The 16,688-nt window shown below is 47.2% G+C and overlaps 1 protein-coding gene across 1 annotated transcript in view; it reads left to right on the forward strand.

Moving 5' to 3' along the window:
- The first annotated feature begins 310 nt into the window (after window positions 1-310).
- Window positions 311-16,688, forward strand: part of PKN2 (protein kinase N2) — a 110,966-nt gene continuing 94,588 nt past the window's right edge. Inside the window, exons 1-2 of the mRNA XM_044301530.1 lie at window positions 311-663; window positions 15,518-15,601. Coding sequence (XP_044157465.1) covers window positions 619-663; window positions 15,518-15,601 — 129 coding nt within the window. The 5' untranslated portion in view covers window positions 311-618. The remainder of the gene's footprint in view (window positions 664-15,517; window positions 15,602-16,688) is intronic.

Here is a 16,688-nt window from a genome sequence, read left to right on the forward strand (position 1 = left end):
CACCCCGGACCCTCAGATCGTGACCCCTTCTTACGTGTAAACTTTTTTTTAAAGTAACAGAATTCATTCAGATAATCACACACTGTGATATATCCCCGTGCACGATCCTTTCATTCAGTAGAGATCACAGAAACGTGCGCCGAATTGCCTCCCGACAATAAAATGTCGCACAATTGTTTCGACCGGGGCAGAGCAGGAATATCTTCTACCAGGCGCAGTTCCGGGGGGCCGCCGCTAGAGGGAGCCGAGGTAAAGGCGGCACAAGGCATACCCTCCTCGGGTCGTTGTGTACTACCCTGTCCGGAGATCACGTGACGGTCGCAAAACGTCGTCCAGTGCGACAGTGTGACACGCAAACGGCGCGACAGGCGCGGTGTACGGGCGGCGGTAGTCGGAGAAGGGGTCGGAGAGGGCTGCGGGCTGGGGCAGGGTGAGGGCGGAGGAGGCGGTGCTGCCATTCCCTGCTGGTTTCCTGTATCCCCGCTTCCTCTCGGTTTCCCAGCGCTCTCTTCATGTGAGGAGGGGGGGAATAAGGGCGACTTCTTTCCCTCCCCCTGGTTGCGCTCGGAGCCTCCCTCCATTCCCCCAGGTGCTCGGACAAGAGCAGCCGGAACCGCAATGGCGTCCAACCCGGACAGGGCGATCATCCTGACCGACTACCAGGTGAGGGGGGCCCGGGGCTGGGGCGGGATCCGGACGGGGACCTGTTGTGGAGCCTCCGGGAGGGACTGCCAGCCCCTGTCCAGCCCGCTGCCGCCCGGACAGGAGGGGAAACTTTCTTTCTGGTAGTTGTGCTGCACTTGTGAGGGCTCCGTGTCCTGGGACTGCTCTCAATGAATGACAGGCCTGGCAGTGACGGCTCCTCTCTAACTACCAGTCCCCATAGACAGCTCTGATCGCCTCATCACTTACTACTAGTACCCATAGACAGCTCTGGCCGCCTCATCACTTACTACCAGTACCCATAGACAGCTCTGATCGCCTCATCACTTACTACCAGTCCCCATAGACAGCTCTGGTCGCCTCATCACTTACTACCAGTACCCATAGACAGCTCTGGTCGCCTCATCACTTACTACCAGTACCCATAGACAGCTCTGATCGCCTCATCACTTACTACCAGTACCCATAGACAGCTCTGATCGCCTCATCACTTACTACCAGTCCCCATAGACAGCTCTGGTCGCCTCATCACTTACTACCAGTCCCCATAGACAGCTCTGGTCGCCTCATCACTTACTACCAGTCCCCATAGACAGCTCTGGTCGCCTCATCACTTACTACCAGTACCCATAGACAGCTCTGGTCGCCTCATCACTTACTACCAGTACCCATAGACAGCTCTGGTCGCCTCATCACTTACTACTAGTACCCATAGACAGCTCTGGTCGCCTCATCACTTACTACCAGTACCCATAGACAGCTCTGGTCGCCTCATCACTTACTACTAGTACCCATAGACAGCTCTGGTCGCCTCATCACTTACTACCAGTACCCATAGACAGCTCTGATCGCTCCATCACTTACTACTAGTACCCATAGACAGCTCTGGTCGCCTCATCACTTACTACTAGTACCCATAGACAGCTCTGATCGCTGCGATCGCCTCATCCCTTACTACTAGTACCCATAGACAGCTCTGGTCGCCTCATCACTTACTACCAGTCCCCATAGACAGCTCTGGTCGCCTCATCACTTACTACCAGTACCCATAGACAGCTCTGGTCGCCTCATCACTTACTACCAGTACCCATAGACAGCTCTGATCGCCCCATCACTTACTACTAGTACCCATAGACAGCTCTGGTCGCCTCATCACTTACTACTAGTACCCATAGACAGCTCTGGTCGCCTCATCACTTACTACCAGTACCCATAGACAGCTCTGATCGCTCCATCACTTACTACTAGTACCCATAGACAGCTCTGGTCGCCTCATCACTTACTACTAGTACCCATAGACAGCTCTGATCGCCTCATCACTTACTACTAGTACCCATAGACGGCTCTGATCGCCCCATCACTTACTACTAGTACCCATAGACGGCTCTGGCCGCCTCATCACTTACTACCAGTACCCATAGACAGCTCTGATCGCCTCATCACTTACTACTAGTACCCATAGACAGCTCTGGCCGCCTCATCACTTACTACCAGTACCCATAGACAGCTCTGATCGCCTCATCACTTACTACCAGTCCCCATAGACAGCTCTGATCGCCTCATCACTTACTACTAGTACCCATAGACAGCTCTGATCGCCTCATCACTTACTACTAGTACCCATAGACGGCTCTGATCGCCCCATCACTTACTACTAGTACCCATAGACGGCTCTGGCCGCCTCATCACTTACTACCAGTACCCATAGACAGCTCTGATCGCCTCATCACTTACTACTAGTACCCATAGACAGCTCTGATCGCTGCGATCGCCTCATCACTTACTACTAGTACCCATAGACAGCTCTGGTCGCCTCATCACTTACTACCAGTCCCCATAGACAGCTCTGATCGCCTCATCACTTACTACCAGTCCCCATAGACAGCTCTGATCGCCTCATCACTTACTACTAGTACCCATAGACAGCTCTGATCGCCTCATCACTTACTACTAGTCCCCATAGACAGCTCTGATCGCCTCATCACTTACTACCAGTCCCCATAGACAGCTCTGATCGCCTCATCACTTACTACCAGTCCCCATAGACAGCTCTGATCGCCTCATCACTTACTACTAGTACCCATAGACAGCTCTGATCGCTGCGATCGCCTCATCACTTACTACTAGTACCCATAGACAGCTCTGATTGCTGCGATCGCCTCCCCTGTCAGCCCTCATCACCTCTATAAGTCCCCGTAACAGATCTCCACAATCCGATGTAACATACGCAACCTTCCTGCCCTAATTATTGCCAGGATTTTATGGCTATTTGCACGACCCCTTATTGCATTGTATCCGGTTATTTTAATAGGGGGTCGTTATTGGATTTCTGTAGTGGAATCTCATCTCCTTTACATTGATATCACGAACCGCGAACTTAAGGGCTGGTTCACATCACGGTTTGTGCCTCCGATTGACGTATAGGTTACAAAAACGCAGCACGCCACGTTCTTGTATCCTGCACAGTCCGGTAAAAAACTTTTTTTTTTTTTTTTTTTCATACAGTGTTACTCTATGGTGAACGGATGCCATGTATACGTTAAAAACGTGATGTGATGCCACCCTAAGAGGCACGGGGTCCAGGTTTTGGCTGTAATGAATTGCTTCAGTTAATACTGTGGTCGCCCAGGTCTTGTGGTCTAGATTGCGGCTGAACGGGCTTTGATGGTCCAGTACATACGCGGGGCTACGATGGGTTAATAGACTTCTTGATCCATTAATGAGTCCTAATGGAGATAATCTTGGCCTCCCTGGTGCCGGTACAGTCCGGATGCAATCGCTTGAAAGCCTGTAAATCATTAGGTGCAATTTATGGGATGTGTTTAGATTTACCTATTAGAAGTCCGACCTAATCTGGTAATCTAATAATGTACTGAAAGTGCGTCGTCCGTACGGGTCACGGATGATCAGGCGGATATGAAATTGTGCACGTTTTTGGTGTGGTTTTAGCTACTTTTACACTAGCGTTTTTCCCTGATCCATCAGGGCTCAGCAAAAACGCTTCCGTTACTGATAATACTCCCATCTGCATCCATTATGAACGGATCCGGTTGTATTATCTGTAACATTGCCAGGACGGATCCGTCATGAACTCCATTGAAAGTCAATGAGGGACACGTCCGTTTTCTGTTGTGTCAGAGAAAACGGATCCGTCCCTATTGTCTTGCTTCGCATCCCAGAATGGAAAGCAAACTACAACGTGTTGCGGTTTGTTCTCCAGTATGGGAGCGCAACTAAACGGAAGGGAATGCGTTTTGGAGCATTCCGTTCTCTTCAGTTTTGTCCCCATTGACAATGAATGGGGACAAAACTGAAGCATTTTTCTTCAGTTTTTTCAAAAATGAAACGCTAGCCTTAGACCTCTTTCACACGAGCGTGACGGATTAGCTCCGGATGCGTTCAGTGAAACTCGCACCATTTTGCAAGCAAGTTCAGTTTTGTCTGAAATTGCATTCAGTTTTGTCGGCGCGGGTGCAATGCGTTTTGATGCGTTTTTCATGCATGATAAAAAAACTGAAGGTTTACAAACAACATCTCTTAGCAACCATCAGTGAAAAACGCATCGCACCCGCACTTCCGGATGCAATGCGTTTTTCACTGAAGCCCCATTCACTTCTATTGGGCCAGGGCTGCGTGAAAAATGCAGAATATAGAACATGCGTTTTTTTTCATGCAACGCAGAACTGATGCGTGAAAAAAACCTCTCATGTACACAGATCCATTGAAATGAATGGGTCAGGATTCAGTGCGGACGCTATGCGTTCACGTCACGTTTTGCACCCACGCGGAAAACTCTCTGAAAGGGGCCTTAGGCTACAGGTTTACAAACAGAATTTCCACACAGGTCTTTGACATCAAATCGGCACCAAAATCCACGGGTTTTCACATGGATTTGCCCCCAGATCTCACCCTTTGGATCACAGAGAGGGAAATCTGCAGAAACAGGTGACGCGCAGCAGATTTCAAAATCCGTACATAACCCCCCCCCCCCCCCCCCCCCCAAAATGTATATGAGATTTCGGCAAAAAAAATTCCGCTGCTGTAACTGGGATTATGCACATGAACTTTTTTTTTTTTCTCCGCATCCGGTCCACATTTTTTTGCGGGTTGGATGCGGACCCATTCACTTCAGTGTAGATGCGGACAGTGTGCTGTCCGCACATCTGTTCTGTGGCACCTGCAAAAAAGAGCGATCACGTCCTATTCTTGTCCGCGTTACGGAGAAGGATAGGACAGTTCAATTATGGGCTGGACATTCTGTCCCACGGAATGCACGCTACTACGGCCATGTGCACGAGTTCTTATGTTGTGGTTTTTCCACACGAAAATCTATGCTGAAAAAAACCGCACATTAGTCTTCTTTCGACTGCCAGCAGAACTTCTGGCAGGCTGTTCTAGCAGAGAACCAGTGCCAACCCCATGGACTATAATGGGGTCCAGCCACTACACGGCAAACGTGCTGGGATTCGACCGGACAAATAATGCGGTGTGCACTGGTATTTGTCCGGCCGAATCATCCACATATTTGCCAGGTAGCGACCAGATCTCCACCAGACCCCATTATAGTCAATGGAACCGGCGGGCAGTCCGGAAACGTCCAGCAGTCCCAGATCCAGTGAGCTCTGGCCGGCTGTTCTCTGCCAGAACTATGCCGACAGTGTCAAACAGGCCTAATCTGCAACGTGTTAGGCCCCTTTCACACGAGCGAGTTTTCCTCACGGGTGCAATGCGTGACGTGAACGCATAGCACCCGCACTGAATCCTGACCCATTCATTTCAATGGGTCTGTGTACAGGAGCGTTTTTTCACGCATCAGTTCTGCGTTGTGTGAAAATCGCAGCATGTTCTATATTCTGCGTTTTTCACGCAGCCCTGGCCCCATAGAAGTGAATGGGGCTGCGTGAAAAATGCATTGCATCCGCAAGCAAGTGCGGGTGCGATGCGTTTTTCACTGATGGTTGCTAAGAGATGATGTTTGTAAACCTTCAGTTTTTTTATCACGCGCATGAAAAACGCATCAAAACGCATTGCACCCGCGCGGAAAAAACTGAACGCAATCGCAGACAAAACTGACTGAACTTGCTTGCAAAATAGTGCGAGTTTCACTGAACGCACCCGGACCTAATCCGTATCGTTCGTGTGAAAGAGGCCTTACGGTGCCATTAGGGCTCATGCACACGACTGTATGTATTATGCGGTCCGCAAAAAATACAGATTACGTCCGTGTGCATTCCGTAATTTACGGAACAGCTGGCCTCTAATAGAACAGTCCTATCCTTGTCCTTAAGCAGGACAATAGTAAGACATGCTCTATATATTTAAATTTTTTGTGGAACGGACATACGGAAACGGAATGGACACTGAGTAACTTCCATTTCTTTTGTATTTGCGGACCCGTGGAAATGAATGGTTCCGCAAAAAAACGGAATGGACACGTAAGGAAAACACGTTTGTGTGCACGAGTCCTCAGGCTTCCTTCAAACGCAAACTTGTGCTGGCTTTTTTTTTTCTTCCCACTCCGCGTGTTTTTGTAATCGTGGAACGCACAAAATCGCCACTAAGTTAGAAAAAATATATATTCTATAGACCTTCAGCTAATATCAACTGGGATGGGAAAGGTACAAAAAAACTATGGTGGAGATTTATCATCCTGATAACCCTGGGTTTGCCACTTTCCAAAAATGGGGTGTGGTGCGGGTGGGGTGATCAGCCCCGGCAGATTTCCCATTTCCTGCTGTAAAAGCTGGCGCAGCTTTCACTCTAGGCACACGGACTGCTGGAGGATGCCCATCATTCACGACAAGGTGTGCCCCTCTTTATAAATGATCAGCGCAGGGATATCGGGACTGTTGTTGAAAATGCCAGTCTTGATAAATGGGCCCCCACCCCTTCACACGGAGTCTTTTGCTGGCAGAACTTTGGCGTGGATACCATGGTGATACTTCAGGGATGGCCGGAAGCTGTACTGCCGTTTGCACATTCAGGAGTTTAAAGCTGCGACGGTTTCAAGAAGGTGCATGTCCCTTTTTTGGCGCTCTTTCTGTACAGACGCTGCTGAAAACCGCAGCGGAGGTCTATTAAATGGGGCTAAAACTGCGGCATTCAGAGTGAAAAACTGCAGCAATTCCCGCCCTGGAATACGTGGTGCCATTTACCTTTAGCAAAATCTGCTGTTGGAACATTACCTTGGAGGGGGTCCCGGATAACCTCTTTAATCAGCTGTTCGAGGCCATGTGACGTCACCGTAGATCGGTCACATGACCTAGCTGCTGCTTGGCCCCATTCAAGTCAATAGGACTGAGCTGCGATACCAAGCACAACCCAGTGCAGTTTGGTAAGAACCTGGGAGACCGCCGTGCTCACTAGGACTTCCCGAAACAGTGCTGGGACCATGTGATGGGTCATCAATATGATTTACCGGATAACTCCTTTAAGGTCCCCATTCATGAGTTTGGCCATGCTGTTTTTTTATTTTTTAAACACTAAGAAAGACGGTAGAATAACCGCTTGTGTTTCTTGCCGCCTTTTGTGGATTTTATTATAATCTTTTCTTGTTTTGCACACAGTTGGGGACATTTATCAAAGCTTTTAGGTGTGGCGTGATAAAATCGCTAATTATGGCATATTTCCCCAGTAATTTGTAACTTTTTATACTTTTTGCCACTTGTCGCAAAAAGGGGCAGAGTTTCGTGCAGCCCTCCGTTGATTTGCTATAACTTGCTGCACACGACCGTAGGTGTCCCCTTGCCGTAGTGCGGACCGCATTTGCAGTTCCACAATACACAGGCACCGTTTTGTGTGCATTCCGCATCACGGATGGGTCCGCAAATCCAGTGATGCGGAACGGAAGCACGGAACAGAACCTTACGGAGGCACTACGGAGTACTTCCTTGGGGTCTCGGCCCGTACTTCTGTTCTGCAAAAAGATAGAACATGTCCTATCTTTTTGCGGAACGGCAGGATCGCGGACCCATTAAAATGAATGGGTCCGCGATCCGCTGCGGCTGCCCCCAGCACGGCCATGGGGCGCACACATTTGTGTGCAGGAGGGCTAAGGCAGAAGCTGGCATGTTATAGCTCACGTCTACGCCAGCCCCTAGCTGCTATAGATTTGAGTTTCTGGTGCCCACAGATGCGCCTATTTTTTTTTATCAAGAAGTGCATCTCACTGGCACATAGGGCATCAAAACTGGCTGATGTGAACGCCAGTCCTGATACTTCTTCCCGATTGTGTCTTGGCGTTTTCTTCATGGTCTGTTCCCCTATAGAGAAGGCGTTGGCAAAACGCCTAATGACAAACATCCAAGTGCTCCAACCTGCCCCATTTTTGGGAAAGAAACCAAAAAGACTAAAATACGCCACCTAATTAATAAAAATGGCAGTAGGAAAAGAAACGTCTGTTCTGCTCTTAGACCTTTAGCTAATATCTAGAGTTGGCATTTTTACAGCAAAAAATAAAGTCAACTGTAAATGTATCTTTATGGAGATATTGGTCCTTTTTAAAACTATTCGAAGCCTATAAATAAAAATCCAGTTTATTATAGGAAAAAAATGGAGTCTCCGTTTTATTGTGGCTGTATTGATTCCAGTTTTGGACATGACCAATTTACGGTATATCATTTTAAGGCGTTGAGCATGCGACCCTATCTGTTCCATGGTCTCCAAGTTGCTCATCCGTGAAATACGGATAAGTTCTGTGTGCAAGTCCGCATTTGCCACAGTCCCATTTATAGAAATGGCCATGCTTGTAGGACGCGTTCTATAATTTCGAAAGGGACATACGGATGCGGACCCCCTTTTTGTGGATCTATAGAAATGAACGGGTCTGTGTGCAATCCGCAAAAGATTCGCATCTGAAATACGGATTTGTGCATGTAGCCTAAGTCCCGGCACCCTGGATATGGTTTGGCTGTACAGTGTGATCTCAGAGAACACAGATCATACTGTCCATGCATATAGTCCTCAGATGCTGACTGTACCGTATGTTACAGTGTGAGTCGTTCTATTAACCCTTTGGCGCTGCGTGTTGCTCACTCTTTACAGCGGAGGACGCCTTCTATATTTGCTCCTTTACTGGGCTCTGCTAAGCTTCTCGAAGAAGCGGGTGGCGGTGTTCACTTCCTTGTGTGCGCGCAGTTACAGCAGGTGTTTCTATTTCTTAGCTGGGAGATGTCACAAGAAGTAAGTCATGGTTTGTTTTCCTCAGTGTCCTGGTAACGTGGTTCATGGACCTCATAGTCGAGGTGGCCGGACTGCTTTTTAGGTTTTTACATGGTGCCCCCCCCCCCCCCCCCCTGCTGTTTTGTAGGTAATTCCTTGTACGACTCTATTGCTTTAGGAAAATGATAATCTGCTCTGAAAAGGAAGCCAATCGCCAGACCAAATTCCATTAACGGATGAGAGTAAAGCCGGTTGTGCTGCGCGCGCGCCTGTATAGGGACAGATCAGCTTACGTCATTACTACTTGTGCGGTATACACTGGAAATGTGTGTGTGTGTGTGTGTGTGTGTGTGCACGCCTGTGTGTGTATATATAACAGTCAAGCTGCAGCATGCTGGGAGTTGTGGTTTTCGGAACAGATTGCAAACGGCTGCCACCAGCACTAGGTTTAGTGTAAATTTGTTAGGTCCCTTTTACACAAAGGATTGGGACAATTATCGGGTTTTAACAAGCACCAGTCATTCATTCACTGGGTGATTGTATCTTTTCTGTGACATCTAAAATCACATTGCTCTGTGTGAACAGGAATCTGCTGGCCCCAGTGAATCTGTATGATCGCAGTAGCGATCGCTGATTTCCCCCCCCCCCCCCCCCCCCCGCAATCATACGGAGGATATGATTGCTGAATGAGCGAGCAGCGATCATAAACATACTGTTCATTCCCAGTCATTGTCCTGTGCAAAAGCTTATGTCGTCCACTTAGATTTGGACCTTTTTATATGATGCGTGTGGCAACTTAAAGGGGAGGTAGGGTATCCCAGGAAAGGTATTTGTGACTGATCTGCAGTCTTCTGTAGGTGGGAATCGGGTTCTAATGACCGGCACAGGGATCTGCCACCTCCGCCACTGCAGGTGTTCTGAAACTACAACTCCCAGAATGCCCTGTTCTGAAAAACTTCTTGCAACAGTCCATAAAGCCACTGACCAAACACGGACGGCATCCATGTTGTGTCCGGACCCATAGACTATAATGTGCGTGAAGGATCCGTAATCGCAGACACAATAGCGCATGTTTCTGTGATGTCAATGGACACGTGAGCGGTCTGTGGAGACCACGGACGGCACATGTCGTGATTCGTGAGAGGCCTAACTGTAGTTGTAGAATAAGTCCTTTATGGTCTTGTTCATACCTAGTGTATGGGCTGTAAAGGGGTTCCACACAGACCTGTAAGAGAAAGCTTCTGAGGAAGGATCAGCCGTCCAGTCACGTGAAGCTCCTCTTCTGAAAATCCACCTTCTGTTGACGTCCCGTCCTTTGCCAGGTTTCCGGCCTGGGCATTGGACTGGACGTCACATCCGCTTTGGAGGCTATGTTCACATATCTGTTCGCTAATTCCGGCAGAGAACAGACTGCCGGAGTTTACCGTATCTAGCATATAGCCGTATACGGCCGCACAACGCCAGATCCCTATAGACTATTATGGGATCTGTCTGCTTTCTGACATAAATGCCAGCTTTTGACTGGATAGTAAGTCCTGCATTCAAATGTGAGCTTAGCCTAAAGCCTTATGCACGCGGCCATTCCGTGCATTGAGGAACGCAATTTGTGGTCCACAATGCACGGGCAACGTCCGTGCGGCGGCCGGGACAGATCGAGACCCATTCAACTTGAATAGGTCTGTGATCCGTCCGCACCGCAAAAAAATAGAACGCGTTCTATTTTAATTTTTTTTTGAGGGGTGGCAGGCACTGACAGAAACACCACGGAAGTACTTTTAAGTGAATGGGTCCACATCCGTGATGCGGGGAGCACGCGGCCGGTGCCTGCATATGTTTGCAGGCTGCAATATGGCCACGGCTGGCCAACTGCCGTGTGCATGACGCCTAAAACTGTGCCCCATGAAAAGTATTAGGTGTAGCGCCATCCACTGTGGTAAAGGACATGATGTCGGCAGAGGCCGGATTATCGGTAGAGGAGTGAGCAGCCGATCCACGTAACTTCCGCTGAGTAGATTACAAACTTTCTCCTACAGGTGTGTGCTGTGTAACTGAGGTGGCTTTGTGGGACCCGCTGGGTCCCGGAAGACCCCTTATTATGTCCAGATATTACTTGTGACATAGTCTATAAGGCTGAAAAAAGACATCTGTCCGTCCAGTTCAGCCTGTTATCCTGAAAGTTGATCCAGAGGAAGGTAGAAGACAATTTTTTTGTAGGGGAATCAAAATTCCTTGCCGACTCCAATCAGGCAATCAGAATAACTCCCTGGATCAGCGACCCCTCTTTAGTAGCTATAGCCTGTAATATTATTACACTCCAGAAATACATCCAGGCCCCTCTTGAATTCCTTTATTGTACTCACCATCACCACCTCCTCAGGCAGAGAGTTCCATAGTCTCACTGCTCTTACCGTAAAGAATCCTCTTCTTTCCGCCAGACACAGAGCATGTCCCCTCGTCACAGTCCTGGGGATAAATAGATGATGGGAGAGATCTCTGTACTGACCCCTGATATATTTATACACAGTAATTAGATCTCCCCTCAGTCGTCTTTTTTTCTAAAGTGAATAACTATAACTTTGATAATCTTTCTGGGTCCTGTAGTCCATCCATTCCAGTTATTACTTTAGTTGCCCTCCTCTGGACCCTCTCCAGCTCTGCTATGTCTGCATTGTTCACAGGAGCCCAGAACTGTACACAGTCCTCCATGTGTGGTCTGACTAGTGATTTGTAAAGTGGTAGGACTATGTTCTCATCACGGGAATGTTTTTTATGTCAGTGCGGTAAAACTGCGGCCTTAGGTTCCATGGGATTAAATGGTCGTTCCCATCAGGATGATCTTCACTGCCAATGAAAAGCATCACTGTTGCCTACTCTCTTGGACGCCATGCGCTAGACAGCAGTGCCTGTGGTAAATGGGGACATGATAGCGCGCGATGATTGAAGATCGGTGATGATGATTTCCTCTTAGCTCTTCTCGGTACCAGCTGCCCAGTTATCATTACAGTCCCTTAGAAAGTGAAGACTAAGAATTGTGACTGAGCCCTAAGAATGATGGCGCTTCCTTCCAGCTTCTGGTCATCCAGCCTTGAAGTGTGACTGCAGTGTAGACTTTCTTCTGTCTTCCAGGATATTTACATTCTTGGTAGACAGCGCTTCCTGTTTATTGTGGATGTGCTTTATGATTTCCTTACTGTTTGCCTGTCCGTCTTGCTTGGTTCCTTTAGATGCCCGTAGTATTATCTTATTGCATTTCACATATCTTCCATTTGATTATCTTCTATTAAATGCGTGGTTCCATCTCGCACTACATTGTCGCCAATGTCTGATCGGTGGGCGTCTGTCCGGCATTGCAAAATGCAGTGGCTCTGCTTCGCTTGATTTATTTATTTTTCGGCTGACCACATGAATATAATGCAAGACCATATGACAAAGGTGAGGAGATGAACGGATGGTAGAGACTGCCTAGCGATCAGCCAGGATCTCGGTGGTCAGACCTGAAAATCGCTTGTGTGCACGAGCCCTAAGGCTAATTTCACATGGGCGTGCTCGATCTGAGAAACGCGTTTCGTGTGGCTGTACCTCCCGGATTAAACGCTGCTCCTCTGACCCCCAACTCCCAGCATCATCATGACTTGTGATGCTGTGAGTTCTGCCTCGCCATGGGTGTACGGTGCTGACCTAATGCCGTGAGCGTAGCTCAGTAGAGCCGTGGTCAGGCGTAAACTCGCAGCGTCATAAATCATTTGGATGCTGTGAGTTTGGGTTAAATGAGCCTTGTTCAGTCCGGGAAATCCTGCATGTAATAGCAATTCTGGAATGTGTAGTCTTATCTCTGTATTGTGCGGTTCTTATATTATTCCTGCTAGAAGTTTGCAGTGGAGGTCCAGATGGGTGTTAAGAGTTGGTGGGGGGGTCCCTGCTCACTGGTTGGTTAGTGTCAGACTGTGCAGTGAAAAGCCCCAGACTGTTAGTTCATTTATAAACTTCTAGTTGGGATATTAGAGGATCTGTTATAAAAAATAGATGATCTAAAATGATTACATGCAAGTGGTTACTAAAACGGGACACGTCAGACGAGGTGACAGCTTGCGTCTTGAAGTGTTCTATAAATGATACTTGGTTGCGCAGGGGATACATTGTATCGTGTGCATTTCCTGGTCTCCATCCTCTTGAGGTGACAGATGACTCCACAGCTGACTGCACAACATATGTCACCTTGTCATCTGCCCATCCTCCCACCAGGCTGAAAACCTATAGATTGCCAGTTCTTTACCTCCTGAGAAGAGGCCAGGCCGGGACGTGTGTAAAGATGGTCTCAGCACAACATTATTCTGTATTGTGTCATGCGGACATCTGCCTGCGTGCTAGGGACGTAGAGCCATGTCCTTAAAGGGAACCTGTCATCCACTTTAAGTTGCCTGTACTAATGGCAGTATAAAGTAGAGACAGGTGAGTTGATTTCAGCGGTCTGTCATTAAAAAGTAAGTGGTTGCCGAGAACAGACATCACAATCATTGCAGACTGAGCCTGGAAAAGAGTCGTGGCCAACTGAAGAGTCATGGTTATGGATTCCTGCTCTCCTGCCCACCTGCTGATGACTGACCGGCTTCTACCTAGTTTTCTCCCTTTCTCTCTAGGAGAGAACTGCCAATCGGCAGATGGGGGGAGGGCAGGAGATTATGAATAACCAGGACTCTTCTCAGGTAGATTGGACTCTTTTCAAGGCTTGGGCTACAATGATTATGATGCTGGTTCTCCGCAACCACTTACTTTTAGCTCATGAGTGACACACCGCTGACATCAGCATTTCTCTCACTAATTTATGCTGCCCTCAGTGGGATTAGCATAAAGTTGATGACGGGTTCCCTTTAAAGGGAAGAACCACAAGGCATTTGGCGGGACAGTAGTTTAAAAATCACTTGTTACATTTCAGCTTTTCCTCCACCAATTTTAAAGCATGACGAAATCTTAGAAAATTCCTCTTCTGTTAGTCATTGCAGCCAATGACTGTTCTGTGCAGATGACTTGGAGGAAAGTACGAGTATGAGCTGATCCCAGCCTTTTGGCAGATGGTGCTCGCATGTGCGGCAGTTGTACATTTTCCCAAATTTAGCGGGATCTACAAGTATACCGAGCCTCCCACTGGAGTCTTGTGGACGTCCAGCTCCATGAGAATGGTCCGCTTCTACGTCTACAGCGCGACGCATGGACTGGTGATTGGCTTTCTGTATGGAGGCAGTGGGCGCGCCGACTCATTCTGCATTAGACGCAGAAAACAATTACAAAAAGTTATATCCCCCTGCACTCCTGGAGGATGCGCTTAATTTTTGACGAGGCCCACATGTTGGGGGACATTTATCAATAATGGCGTAATTTGCGCCAAAAAATTGCAAATCAAATGTGATTTGTTTCACCTCATATCACATGCCAAGTTTAAATATAAACTTGATTATCCGCTTGTTTCTCACGATTTCCGAGATTTTTATGCCAATGGCACTAAAATGTGACTTTTTTTTTTAAAACTGAAATGCGCCATTTCAGCCAACCCCTGCCAGACTGCACGTGTGACTTTTGAAGCATATTTGCGACTTTTGTATCAGACTCCGGAGGTTTTTGTTGGATGTCAATTTACTGACAGAACCCTGAGTTTAGCTGATTTACATTAGATACAAGTAAACGCATCCTGTTTTAATACTTACCGACCACTTGTTCCCACGACGAGTTGGGTTTTCTCTTCATAAATGCGACTTTGTCAAAAAGTCACATCTTTCTGCCATGCATGCGATTATTATTTTATAACACAAAACACCACCACATAAGCTGGCTTCATTGTCTGCAACAATTTCAGCTATTTCTGCCCATAAGAGGATGATAAATGAGGCGTAATATGCGCCAATTTCATATCCCCGCCAGCTTTGACATTTATAACTATTTTCTGGTGTGATGCATTTATGTTGAAAATTCTGGAGAGGACAGTTGATTTAGTTGGTGCAAATCAAAACACCTTTTTTCTCGTATTGTACGCCATAATTCTGGCGCAACTTACTTGGGCTACTTTCACACTTGTGGCAGAGTGATCCGGCAAGCAGTTCCGTGGCCGGAACTGCCTGCCGGATCTGGCAAAACGTATGCTAACTGATGGCATTTGTAAGACTGATCAGTGTGAAAAAATGCCTGATCAGTCAGAAAAATGCTTTGCAATACCGGATCCGTCTTTCCGGTGTCTAGCATTCCGGTATTTTGAATTAATACTAATACATTCCTATGGGAAAAAATTCCGGATCCGGCATTCAGTGAAGTGTACAGTTTTTTTGGGCTGGAGATGAAACCGTAGCATGCTGCAGTCAAAAAGACTGAACTGAAGACATCCTGATGCATCCTGAACGGATTGCTCTTCATTCAGAATGCATGGGGATAAAACGGATCAGTTCTTTTCTGGTATTGAGCCCCTAGGACTTTTTTTTTTTTTTTTTTTTTTTTTTTACACTACTAGGCGTAATATTAGTGAAGAGGCAGTGCTGGGGGGCTAGGCTATATTTAAAGAGACCACTACTGGGGGCTTTATATGTCTAGAGGCCACTACTGAGGGGGGCATGTACATAGGGCACTACTACTGGGGAGTAAATGGAGATGATTACCAAGTAGGAGCATAAACTGAGGCATTAATACTAAATGGGTGTATTCAATTTTGCAGAAAGAAGTTGTCAACAGACGTGATCTGTGCAAGACTGAGGAAAGAAAGGAAAGAGAGCGACTCCAGTCAGAGGAGACGTCACCTGTAAGTCACTGGGATTATGGACTTTTTAAAGTGCTATTATTGGCAATATTGTATTTTGTTATCCTGACTAACCTCTGCTACATCACCCGTCCTGACATGTGTCCCCACCCTCCTACCCCCCAGTCCGCAGGAAAAATATCTTGCATGAAACCGGTCTCTGGTGCAAAAAAAAGGTTGGGGACCACTGCTTTAGGAGACCCTTTTTTTGGCCTCCTTTTAGATAAGATTTTCCCGGTGTGCATGTCAAACACACTGTGCGTCAGCCTCAGTAAGCAATGAAGGTTCTTCTTGACTGACAGCAAGCAGAGATCTTGACAACCATGAAGAATTGGCAGAGACATGTCCAGTAGAACATTCAGTGTTTTTTGTTTTTGTTTTTTTAACAATGATTTAGAATTGCTAAATCTTGTTAATGACTTGTCTTTGCTAGAACTGGACCCACTCCTTTTAATGAAGGAGAATTGTCATTGACCCGTTTGGGTCTGGTAAGGAAGCTTTCTATAACTACATCCTCATCGGAGTATTACGTTCTCTGGGAGGCTTTGGCTGACGTTTAATTTGGTCTCCGCAGAGCGCACGTTGGCTCGCGTTCGAGGCTCTGCATATGGAAGCTTTCTCCTGCACATTGTAGACTGGCTTGTATCCAGAGGGTACTGTTCACACCACGGTTTCTCAGCCTTTCTCATCTCGGGCCATAAGATGGGTTTGTATGTTCTGCGAGGCCTCCAGTAGAAATGGCAGACCCTCTACACCGACCCTATTCAGGCGGGGGATCTGATTCTGAGTGGTTAGTGCACATATGAGGACGACAGGAGTTGTGATAGGTTTTGATCACCTCTGAACCAAAAAAACTAGACCTCATTTGCTAACGAAGCGTATAAATGTTATTTTATTTTTATATTTTTTATTTCTTTATATAAGGCGCTCCTGATAATGGTAAGAAGACTGATCTAGTAGCAATCACTACCGACCATAAAAAAGTTTTGTTTTTCACTGTTTTATTGCGAGAGCTGTGACATTTTTCGAGCTGTAGTTTTCAATGGTGCGACTTTTGGGAACATATAAGATATTGATTTCATTTTACTCT

This window comes from Bufo gargarizans, chromosome 7 (genome assembly GCF_014858855.1).
Source record: "Bufo gargarizans isolate SCDJY-AF-19 chromosome 7, ASM1485885v1, whole genome shotgun sequence".
Classification (NCBI taxonomy): Eukaryota; Metazoa; Chordata; class Amphibia; order Anura; family Bufonidae; genus Bufo; species Bufo gargarizans.